Consider the following 12,069-nt stretch of genomic DNA (forward strand, 5'->3'; position numbering starts at 1 on the left):
AATGGGGAGAGGCTGAAGGTCCAGGAGAGAAGGGGGATGATTGAGGATGTGATCTGCTGGAGAAGCCTGGGGAGATGGGACCACAGGGTGGCAAGGAGAAGGGAGGGAGAGAGAGATGAGGTCTAGGGAAAGGAGATTCTGTGTAAAGCAATTTGAAAACCTCCAAGTGCTTTATAAACGTCAGCAGCTGTGGGCACGATGGATAGAGTGCTGGCTGTGGAGTCAGGAAGACCTGAGTTCAATTCCTGCTTCAGGTCCTTACTCTGGGCCTCTTTGCACGTCATTCAACCTCTCTGCCCCGTCTGTAAAAGAGGAGATAATTGCCCCTCCCTTCCAGGGTTGTGAAGCCCAAATGAGATAATATTTGTAAAGCATTTGGCATGGTGCCTGGCACATAGTAGGTGTGATAGAAATGCTAGCCATGAGGATGATGATGGTGATGGTGATGAAGGCATGTGAGGACAAAACACCGCCTTGCCTCAGCAGAACAGTGGGGAGGCAGAGTTGGGTATGCTAGGGCTGTGGGAGCTCCGCATAGGTCCTTGGGGAGGGCCCTGTGCTGCAGCTTCTCCACACTCTACCATATCTCCCAGTGGGGCCCAGGCCAGGTGGCTCACACCTCCTCCATACAGCGATGGTGGCAGCTGACCACCACTGGAGCCGTTGCCAGCTGCCCTGGGACATTGCCAAGGAGCACCAGGGCTTGGGCTAGAGTAAGCAGGCTAAGAAAAGCTCTGCTTTTCTTTCTTAGTTTGGGGGGCTTTTCAAATTGGGAGAGGGGCTATCTGGTCTCTGAAGGTTTTTCCATCCTTGATACATGATCCACTGAATGGCTGGTTCTGGTTCAGGTCACACCTTGCCTTGATGAGGTGTTAACTTCTGGTTTTATTCTTTTAGGTTTTAATTGACTGGATTAATGATGTCCTGGTGGAGGAGAGAATCATTGTCAAGCAGCTGGAGGAGGATCTGTATGATGGGCAGGTGCTGCAGAAGCTTTTGGGTGAGTGAGGTGGGCCAGAAGAGGTGGGAGAGGGACTGCTGTCATGGGCCCATGGAAGAGAGTGGATTCCAGCCTCGTAGGCTCCTTCCAACCTGCCTCTATTAGGCAGGTGGAGCTGAGAGGGGCCTCCCTCAGAGTGAGCCCAGGACCACCACTCTGACGTGGTCTTTCTCCTTGGAAAGGATGACTGGGGCTGTGGTTCTCAGCAGATCTCCTCGTTTCTCTGTCTCTGTCTCTCACTCACACCACTCAGTGTGCGTTGGCATCGTAAGCTCCGTCTTTAGTTCTGTCCTTGTAAACAGCCCGTGGAGAGGAAGGAGCAGAGCAGCGTACTAAGCAGTAGGCCTTCCTTCCCTCGGGTTCCTCTGCCTTCAGATATCTCCAGAGGGAGCGCATTCAATCCTCACCTGAAGAGAGATGGTTTGGCCCTCATTTTCCAGATGGGAAAACTGAGGCATGGAAAAGATTATGGCATCATTTCTGTAAATTATGATAGTAAGAGACGACATAGTAATAGTACATAGAGCTTTAACTATAAGAGAACAGTAGTATGATAGTAACTTACCCCAGACAAAAGAAGAGAGGGAGGAAGGGAAGGAAGGAAGGAGAGAAGGAAAAGAGGGAAGAAGGAAAGACTGGAAAGGGAAAAGGAAGGGAAGGAGGAAGAGAGGAAGAAAAAATGGAAGGGAGGGAAGGAAGGAGAGGAGAGGGGGAAAGAAGGAAGGAAAGAAGAGGGGGAAAAAGGGAAGAAGGAAGAAAAGGGAGGGACAAGAGAAGAAGGGAGGAAAGAAGGAAGGGAGGGAATGAAGGAAGGAAAGAAAGAGAGGGAAAGGAGGAAAGAAGGAAGGAAGGGACAGAAGGGAGGAAGGAAGGCAGGCTTGACCATAGTCAAGCTCCTCTCTGCCAGCCTTATCTTCTCCACACTTCTTCTCCACTGTCCCCATTGTCATTTTGTCTTTCCTCATTTCCATCTCTAAATGGCCCGTGTACCTGGGAAAGGACTTCCCTTCCCCGGTCCCTCCATCTCTGTCTCTCTAGCTCAGATCCCTCCTCCTCCCTGAAGCCTTCCCTGATAAGGCCCCCTTAGATTGGGCCTGGACCTCTTCCTTGGACTCTCAGCTTGTGTCTTGGTTATTTGTAGATTTTCTCCCCCTACACCCTGCCCCCACCCCATTGAATTAGAAGCTTCCTGAGAGGAGATACCTTATCAATGCTGCTGCTCCTCCACCATCTCCATTAGATTGGGGGACCCTGGAGGGCAGGGTCACACTTCCTTTGCATTTGTTTGTGTTTAGGTATTTCTGGAGATCCCTGCTTGGCCCATGCTTTTCCCCTCATTTATTCATTACTTCGTTCTTTTAATTTTTGTATCCCTTGTCCCCATTCCCCACTTAGTCACTCACTCTTGATGGAATTGCAGTGAGAGAAGAGGCGGTTTGGGGATACTTGGGCCGCTTTCTCATGTTCCATCCCAGGCGCATGAGCTCTGAAATCGTCGCAATCCCCTTCAGGCCTGTGATTGCTAAACTGTATGTGCCAACAGCTAAATCAGCTGTGTTCTCTCTGGGTTCCTAATAACCTGCCTCTGTCCCATGCTTCACAGCGTCCCAAGCACATTCCCATCTGGTGGCTCATGTAATCCTCCCGGCCGTCCTGGGCTCTCAGCAGGTCATGCCGTGGGTGCCGCCTTCTCCAGATAAGAGTCCTTCCCCTTGGGGGCTCCGTGACTTGCCCCAGGAGTCCTAGCTGTCAAGGCTGGGCCCGGGAACCCCAGCTACTGCCTCTCAGCTCCACCGTCCTGCCTCTGGCTTCCGACTGCCTCATTCCACCCGAACCCTCTTCTCCATCCCCGTCCTTGACCTCTCTGCAGCCTTGAACACTGTCTCCTCCCTGACGCTGTCTTCTGCCCAGGTCTCTGTGACCCTGCTCTTTCCTGGCTTCTCTTCTGGTCTGAACACACCTTAGCCTCCCCTGGATCTTTATCTAGGTCACACCTGCTAATGCCAACACTGGGCATCCCTCAAGGCTCGGTCCTGGGCCATCTTCTCTTCTCCCAGCTCCCAGTGCTCGGCTCTGTGCTGCTGATCCTCAAATCCACCTCTCTCGTCTTAACCTCTCTCCTGACTTCCAGTCTTGTATCTCTAACTATCTCTTGTATCGGACATTATATAGGTGTCTTAAACTCTATATGTCCAAAACAGAACTCCTTATCTTTCCCCTCAAATCCTTCCCTTTTCCACATGTGCCTGTTGCAGTTGAGGGCTTTACCCTCCTTCCAGCCCCTCAGGCTCCCAAACTCGAGGTCATCCTGGACTCTGGACTCTCTCTCATTCCTAGATCCAATATGGCGCCAAGGTCTGTTGACTTCCCCTTTGCAGCTTGTCTCAGACCCGCCCCCTTCTCTCCTCTGACACTGCCCCTACCCTGGTGCAGACCCTCCTCCCCTCAGTCCTCCACTCTTGGTCTGTTGTGGGTCTGCCTTCCCATACCAGCCCATCTTCCATCTAGCCACTGATGTAATTTTCCTAAAATGCAGGTCTGATGACATCACCCCCTCCTCAGTTTACTCCATTGGCTCCCTACCACCTCCAGGAGCAAACACAAAATGCTCTGTTTGGCATTCCAAGCCCTTCTGAGCCGGCCTCTCCTGCTTTTTCTATTTCTTACACCTCACTCTCCAACACATACCCCAGTCTGTATTTACTCTAGTGACCCGGGCCTTCTGGCCTGCTCCCACAGACCCTCCATCTCCCAACACTGGGCCCTATTCTCTGACTGTCCACCATCCCTAGAATCCTCCCCCTCCTGGTCCTCATCTCCAGGCCACCCGTCAGATCCCAGACAAAATCCCATCTTGTGCAGGAAGCTTTTCCTGCCACTCCTTAATTCTAGCTCCTTTCCTGGTTCATTATCTCCACTTTATCCTGAGTTTAGCTTGTTTGTGAATAGATTTGGGCTTGTGGGCCTTTGGATTGTGAGCTCTTTGAGAGCAAAGACCGTCTTCAGCCTAGGACAGTGCTGGGCGCACAGTAGGTACTTGGTAAATGTTTGTGGACTGACTAATATTAAACTTCCACCCTGTTAAATGATAAATGGTCTACACACATTCCATTGTGTGCCAGGCCTTTTTCTAAGGAGGCTAACCACCTGTTCAGGAAGATTAGGTATAGACGCACAGAGAGGAGATTAGGAGTCCAGGGCAGTATGTGGTCAGTGCCTGGTGTGTGTGGTAGGCAGTGGAAGTGATGGGAGGTCAAGGCAGGCAAGACTGGTCGCTGTGCTCTGAGGCAGGCCCAGTGGGCTTCCTGGGGGAAGTGAGACTGGAGGGGGCATCTGGTTAAGTTGGATTTGGGTACGTGGAGAGGTAACGACATGGGGGAGCCTTAGGCCTTAATCTCCTCTATAAAATGGGGGGGGGGTTGGACTCAGTGACCTCTGAGGTCCCTTCTGGGTCTCGCTGTAAGGCCCTGTGGCCTCATTGGTAGAGGGATTTTTCTTACTGGGAATTCCCTGCCCCAAAGTAATGACAGGTATGAACCAAAAAGAAAATAGAAAAGGTGTTTTTGTTCTTCTTTCAGATGCATCCTCGGGGTCTGTCTTCCATGCCCTCCCCCCACCCCCAGCCGGTCAACCTCCCTATCTGGGATGCATCCCAGAAGCACGTTGAGTGATAGAGACCCCAAAGATAGTTGTTTTGTTTTTAATTGGCCATTAATAATCTTTGTGTGAATGATCAAGAAGTCATGACTTTTTAGTCACTTTTGAAAACAGTTTTTTTCCAAACAGCTTTTATTTTCTGCTTCCCAAGCCAAAGGCAGAGGAGTCCAAGTCTGGAGTGGGGGGGCGGGACACTCAGAGATGGCAAGGAGCCACCTCTGCTTCCCTTCCCTTCTCACCCTCTGCCCCTGGACACCGGCCCATGGGGCACTGAGGGCCAGGTGATTCTGCCAGTCCTCTCCTCTACAAAGCCGTGAGATTGAAGGAGCCAAAGTTGGCTTCGGGGGTCTCGCCTTTGGGGGTCTCGCCTTTGGTAACTGAACGCGGAGCAGATGTGACAGTGTTTGTTCAGCTCAAAGCTTACTCCTGGTAATAAAGCAGCCGGGGAGTATCCGGGAAGATCTAATCATTCTTCCTGCCTGGTAGCGTGGGAGGAAGAAGAGTGGGAGAGGGAAAAAATGCTTTTAAGCCGCTTTTTATTTTCTTTACCAAAATCCTCGTCCTTCTGAGACCCTCCTGGCAGACGCTCTCCAGCCTCTCTGGCTTAAATGGCCTTTATCTGATGCCAGATTTCAAATTCTTATTATCCTTTATGGGAGTCTTCCCTGCCTCTTCCTCCCTTCATATGGGGGCAGTTTTCCAAGGGGGATGGTTAGGAAGTGTGTTATCATAGGAGTGCTGAAGGAATGAATGAATAGGCATTTATTAAGCACCCACCATGTGCCAGACGTGGCAGTAGGTGCTGCAGATACAGTAGAAAAGCAGGATAGCCACTGCCCTCAGGAAGCTGACATTCTAATAAGCTCCCACTGTGATTTTGGCGAGCCACTTGCCCCCCCTTGGCCTCAGTTTCTTTTTCTGTAAAATGAAGGGGTTGGATCAGATGTTCTCTGAAGTCTCTTTCAGCTCTGACACTTTGTGATGGGAAAGTTAAGAGGTTATCAGCTCCACTTCATCAAATGGATGAATGGATGAATGGGTGGATGAACAAAGAAATATTTATTAGTCATTGGCTATGGGCCCTGCTCTTTGAGAACTTCCTATGGCTCCAGATCTCCTCTTTGCCTGGGGGAGCTGTGGGGAGACCCTCCCCCTGCCCCGACTAATTGGGTTCTCAGACCCACCTGGCCATACCTCAGTCTTGACTTTGCTTTTTCCTTCCTCCTCACCACAGAAAAGTTAGCCGACCGCAAACTGAATGTGGCTGAGGTGACGCAGTCAGAGATAGGCCAGAAACAAAAGCTGCAGACCATCCTGGAGGCGGTTTACGATGTCCTGCGGCCCCATGGCTGGGCCATCAAATGGAATGTGGACTGTAAGTTGTGTGTGCCCTTGGAGCTGGGGCAGTCAAAATGGTGGCAGTGGGCAGCTGGGTGGGACAGATAAGACTCTGCACCCCTAGGCCTTAGGGAGGGGCTTTCTTTTTTCCTTAGACATAATCTGACGTCCCCAAAGACGGAATAGTCAACAGTGGATTATCTGCCCAAGTGGAAGAGAACCAGTGGTCCAGATAAGCCCCCAAAGCCAATCTTTGGAAAGCATTTCACACAGGGCTTTAGCAGCTTGTGTATTTATGGTATTAAGATGAATAATGTCAGGATTTAAATCAGCAGGAAGAGGCCAAATCAGGCCTCTGGGGGATGCTGGGGAGTGGACCAGGTGACCTCAAAAGACCTAGTTCTAAGATTGTGAACAGAAAAGTTCCATGGGATCATAGCCTCAATCCTGGCTCTGGAGCTGGGAGGGCCCTCAGAGGCCGTCTTGTCTAACCCCCTCATTTTTCAGAGGATAGCGAGGATGATAGAGAGGAAGGGGCATGTCCAAGGTCATGCAGACAGTGGGCATCAGAGCATCAGTCTCCTTGTATCCTATGTGAGGGAACAGAGACCCAGAGAGCTCAGAGACTCGGCACTAAGTATCAGAGATGGTCCTTTCACTCTGGAGCTCATGCTCTCTCCCCTGTGCCTTGGCTGTCTTCTGCACTTTTTGTCCCACTGAATTGTAGAAGTTGGAAGTTTTTCCTCCCCTCAATTCTTCCTGGTCTTCTCTGTGCCGGTCCTGGCTTTCCCCTCCATTCCAGAGCCCTCCTGGGAATGTCCTGCTCCATGTCCTGCTCCTTTCTCCCCCTTTCCAGCAAGAGTCTTCTTGGGAGTGGGAGGTAATTATCATTAGGTGTTTTCTGAAGGGCTTTTTAGACAGCAGCAAGCCTCCCTGCTAAGTAAGATTGAATAGAAACTTAATTAACCAGAGCAGGTGTTACCTGTCAGCATGAACCTGAAAGCAGAATTCACCCCTCACCTCCTCCTGTCCAACGGCCGCCTTCACAGCGTGTGCTAATAACTGTGGCGTGGAAGTGATAACCGCGTTCTGTCTTTTGATGGCAGAGATCATTCATCTTAATACAGATGTTTTCCTACTAAACAACCTGCCTGACATCTGAGCCACGGCTGGCCTGGCTGGTGAAGTGAGGGGAAGGCCTGTGGCCTGGCCCCGTCTGGCCTGGGGCACTTCCAGTTCCACTTCCAGCCCCCTCTTCTAGGTTATTGAGGGTTTGGATTCTTCAGTGACAGAGGGAGGGGATGTCTTGCACCCCAATTCTCCTCTCTCGGGCAGACATAGAATTTGGACGTAGAATCAGTGAAAAGGGCACCTTCCTAAGGGCTGGGTATACAGATACAGTCAAGCAAGGCAATCCTTGCCCTCGAGAAGCTTCCATTCTAATGAGGAAAGACAACACATAGAGAGGCAAGGGGACAGTAGAGTGTGGATGGAAGGTGGCGCGGAGGCCTGGCTCCAGGCTTGCCAGTGCAGAGTTTAGACCGCTGGGCCTGGGAACTCCGGGCAGCCTGTTCCTATCTCTCTTCCCTTCTTCCCCTTTGGAGTAACAGCATTTCCCAATCTAGTTTCATCTAGCCTCATCTAGTTTACAAATGAGAAACTGATGAACAGAGAAATTCAATCACTTACCCATCATCCCATGGGAGGTAATTAGGAGTGTTGGGACTCGAACCCAGCTCTCTTGACTCAGGCTCAGAGTCCAAAGGGACCTCAGAGGTCAAATGCCTTTGTTTCACAGATGAGGAACCCAGGTCTAGATTGCTCAGAATCGCCCAGGAGGAGTCAGGATTCAAATCCAAGCTCAGTACTCTTTCTATTGTACCTTGCTGCCCACTCTCCCCTCCAATATTTTAGTGTTTGGCTTTTTACTTCACATGTAACATCGTTCAAAAGGCACCTTCCTTTCCTCTCCCCTCTGTAGCAATCCACGGAAAGAACCTTGTGGCCATCCTCCATCTCTTGGTCGCACTGGCCATGCACTTCCGAGCCCCCATCCGGCTTCCTGAGCACGTCTCCGTGCAGGTGGTGGTCGTCAGAGTAAGTAACGCTCCGCATCCCCCTTAGCTTGCCCATGGGGCCCAGCTTGGGCAGGCTCCCTGACTTAGGGCTTTTGGGGTGCTTTACCTTTTTCTTATTTTCTTTTTTTTCTCCTGAGGGGCTCTGTTCTGTTTTCCTTTTCGATGGAATTTATAGCTCCTCCTGGATTTGAGATAAATGATGGAAATGAGAAACAGTGGCGTGTTCGAAGGGAAGGCGAGCCCAGAGGCTCCCGGAGCTTTCAGGTTTAATTTCCAAGATTTTTTTTCAAAAGGCACATTTATCTCCCGCTAAAGCCAATGCGTCAGAATTCAATATTCAGCTCCTAAATGTGCTTGTCACTCAGTGGGGAAGTTTGGAGGCAATGGGGAGAGACATATCAAAATAAAATCTGGCTTTCTTGACTCCTTAGCTTCAGGTTGGGTCTTCTTTGGATGAAGCAGCGGATAGTAACTGGGGACCCCAGGCTTTCAGGAGGGAGGGCTCTGTGTGTGTGTGTATGTGTGTGTGTGTGTGTGTGTGTGTGTGTGTGTGTATGTGTGTGTGTGTGTATGCATGATGCCTGTGCTTTCGAGAGTGAAAGAGACAGAGGGAGTGTGTGTGTGTGTGTGTGAGTGTGCATGTGTGAGTGTGTATGAGTGAGAGTGTGAGTGTGTTTATGTGTAAGTGTCAATGTGTAGGTGTGAGAGTGTTTTTTCTCATTTTAGCGCCTCGTTTTAGCTCATTTATTGAGTGCCTCCTGCATGTAAGAGGCTGTGGGACCCCATCTAGTCTGCTACCTTCTGCTCAGAACTGAGAAGGCCAGTTCAGTAACCACGGAGATTAGAACATAGGAAGTGAGAGCTGATGCAAAGGCCCTGCCCTCACTTCTTTGTAGAGGTGGGGGGCCATGGGTACAGAGCAGGGCATAGACCTCTGATTGAGTTAATCTGTTGGTTAGTTTTACTGAGCTGATTTTCCTTCTCTTTCTCTTTGTTCTTGGTTAGAAGAAGCTTCCTGGCACCCACAAGAGTGAAGTCGAACCAGAGAAAAAGCTCTGGCCCTGGCCCTTCCTGAGCAGCCCTGGGCTTGTCCCTTTCCCTCTGGCCCTCTGCTCTTCATCTCTAGTTATTGAGCTAGAGAGGATCTCTGGGGTTCCATTCAGGGCTGGGCTCTGAGATTCCCAGCATCATGCCTCACCTTAGCCATAGCCACTACCCATCCTCCTGGTCCCACCCAGCAAAGTCTAGTTATTCCCTCAGGGTCTGGCCCTGGGGGCCTGGCTGACCCAGGACCCAGCAGAGGTGCTGGCACCCTGGAGGGCCTTGAGCCCCTTGGTCAGATCCCCTTCCAGCCCCCTTTTCCTCCCTCCCAGGCTGCTTAATAAGGGATTGGGAAATGGATGGCCGCCCCTTCCAGATTCTAAGCAGGGCCTTCTGGAGATAGGATGTGTAAATCCTGAGGAAGGACTGAGTGTGAGGGGTGCCAGGCTGGGGGGTGGGCAGCTGTGGCTTAACTTCTGGGCGTCCTGTCTTTGGGCTCTTTCAGAAGCGGGAAGGCCTGCTGCACTCGGCCCACGTGGTGGAAGAGCTGACCAGCACCACCGAGTAAGTGCTAAACCCCTTCTCCACAGCACACAGATGGAGCGTCCCTGCTGTTCTCATTACCCTTCTCATCAGCCCCAGTGTGGGGGGTGGAGCCATTTCCCATTAATCTTGGAAGTCTGCTTGGAAGGCAGTTCAGATCCCAACCTTTTTCAGCAATGTTTCTTTCTGGAATGTTTGTTTATGATGGACTTGCCTTAATTCCCAAAGGCTTTGTACCTTTTCATCCCTGCTTCTGGGGACACCAGTTTTAATCAAGTGATCTTCACTCATAAGGTGCCTACTGTGCGCCAAGCTTTAATTTGCCATGTTCTTTGGTCCTGTTGCAAACATCTGACCTGGCTTCATTCAGTTGTCACATGTAGTACTTTGGTCAGAGGGAGGGAGGCACATGGAAACTTTTTTGTTAACACCGACAGCTTTGAATCTGCTTGGGGAAAACTGGAAAGTTTTGAAATCTCCAAAACCCCACACTGTGCTATACCATACTGTATTGGCATATAGTAAGTATTTAATTAAATGCCTTTTTTGTTCATTTAGTGCAGGAAATGTTTATTAAATCCCTACTGTATGCAGAATCCTGTGCCAGGTATTGGAGAGATAGAATGTGTGTGGAGCCCATGGGGCTCAGAGGAGGGAGGGAACCTGGTGGCCTGGGGCCCTTCTGGTTCTGAGTCTGAGGTCCACCTCCTTATTCCGCAGATGAAGAAGTAGACTCAGGGAGAAGTGCCTTGCCCAGAGTCAGGCAGCAAGACCAATCAGTCATTCAATCAGCAAACATTTATTGAATACCTAAGATGTTCCAGGCTCTGTGCTGCTGATACGAAGATAAAAATTAAACAGGTCCTGCCCTCAGAGACCTTACATTCTAATAGGAAAAAGTACCAGAACTTTGTATTACAAGGGCTTTCTTCACCTTTTGTATGTCTTGGACCTCTCTGGCACTGTGCTGGAGCTGAGGGCCCCATGGGCCCCACTCCCATCTTAGAATAAGGGTTTTTTTAAATAATATTTCTTCCCAATTACATGTAAAAACAATTTTTGACATTCATTTTGTTAAAGTTACAGTTCTAAATTCTCTCGCTCCTTCCCCAAGATGGCAAGCAGTCTGACATAGGTTATACGTGTGTGATCAGTCATGCAGAACATATTTCCACATTAGTCGTATTGGGAAAGAAAACACAGACCAAAAAAAAAAACTCACAAAAATAAGGTTTTTAAATGCATAAAACAGAATGCATAGGATTGAAATACAGTTATCCAACCAAGACAACTCTCGAGGACTTATGATAAAGAATGCTCTCTTTCCCCAAAGAGAGAACCGATGGTGTCTTGAGTACAGATCGCAGCAGACTTTTTCACTTACTTTGTTTTTCTTGAGGTGTTTGTGTTTTGGGTTCTTTTTTTTAGTGTTTGTTTTCTTTTACAACACAACTATTATGGAAATGTTTTGCACGACTACACATATATAACCTATATTGAATTGCCTGCCTTCTCAATGAGGTGGGTGGGGAAGAAGGAAGGGAGAGAATTTGAAACTCAAAAGTTTTAAAAACTGAATGTTAAGAATGTTTTTTCGTGTAACTGGGGGAAAATATAAAATAATAAGTGAAATAAGAAATACAGGTATCAAAATTAAAAAAAGAATGAAGGTGAAGAATGCCTGCTTTTTATAAGGAGGACAGGATGGGGATAAAAAGCTGTGATGAACAGTTAATTATATGAATTATTCTGTATCCAAAACAATCAGTAACTCTGTCAGCGTGCCTTTATTCGTCTGCTTTTTCTCTCTTTAAGAATACTCTGCCTCCGTAAGTGAACCTGCTCTAATGGGGGTCCCTTTTCTGTTTTCATTTGCAGGATGATGATGGGAAGATTTGGTAGGTAACCTGGGAAATTGACACATTAATTATGCTAACGATGATAATGAATAATAACTAGCATTTGTATAGAGCCTGCTAAGTGCCAAGTACTGTGCTAAGTAAGCACTTTACAAATATCGTGTGATCCTCTCAACAGTCCTGGGAGGTAGGTGCTGTTTACAGAAGAAGAAACTGAGGCAGACGGGTGAAGTGACTTGGCCAGGGTCACCCAGTTAGCCAGCATCTAAAGCTGGATGTGAATTCAGGCCTTGCTGCCTGTGCACTGTGGCGCCCCCAGCTGTCACATTGTCTGGCCAAGCTGATGGACGTTGGACCTGTATTGTTCCTACTGGAGGGGAGCCTGGTCGTCTTGTACTCTGGGTGTTCTTTGTCCCATAACGTGGAATATTGGCGCGGAGCTAGGAAAAGGGAGGTCATGGCCGTGTTTGGCCCATGAGAGTCGACCCCAGTGGATGCTGGGAAATGGGGCCAACATCCCAGCTTTCATAGGGGTTCTCAGCTGCAGCCTAGA

The 12,069-nt window shown here is 49.3% G+C and overlaps 1 protein-coding gene across 2 annotated transcripts in view; it reads left to right on the forward strand.

Annotated features, from left to right (window-relative positions):
• PARVB (parvin beta) overlaps positions 1-12,069 on the forward strand; it is a 144,171-nt gene that overhangs the window by 64,504 nt on the left and 67,598 nt on the right. For both annotated transcript variants that reach the window (XM_036761058.1, XM_036761059.1), the window contains exons 4-8: positions 898-1,000; positions 5,892-6,032; positions 7,977-8,092; positions 9,620-9,678; positions 11,536-11,555. In XM_036761058.1, the coding sequence (XP_036616953.1) occupies positions 898-1,000; positions 5,892-6,032; positions 7,977-8,092; positions 9,620-9,678; positions 11,536-11,555 (439 nt within the window). The remainder of the gene's footprint in view (positions 1-897; positions 1,001-5,891; positions 6,033-7,976; positions 8,093-9,619; positions 9,679-11,535; positions 11,556-12,069) is intronic.

This window comes from Trichosurus vulpecula, chromosome 5 (assembly GCF_011100635.1).
Source record: "Trichosurus vulpecula isolate mTriVul1 chromosome 5, mTriVul1.pri, whole genome shotgun sequence".
Taxonomy (NCBI): domain Eukaryota; kingdom Metazoa; phylum Chordata; class Mammalia; order Diprotodontia; family Phalangeridae; genus Trichosurus; species Trichosurus vulpecula.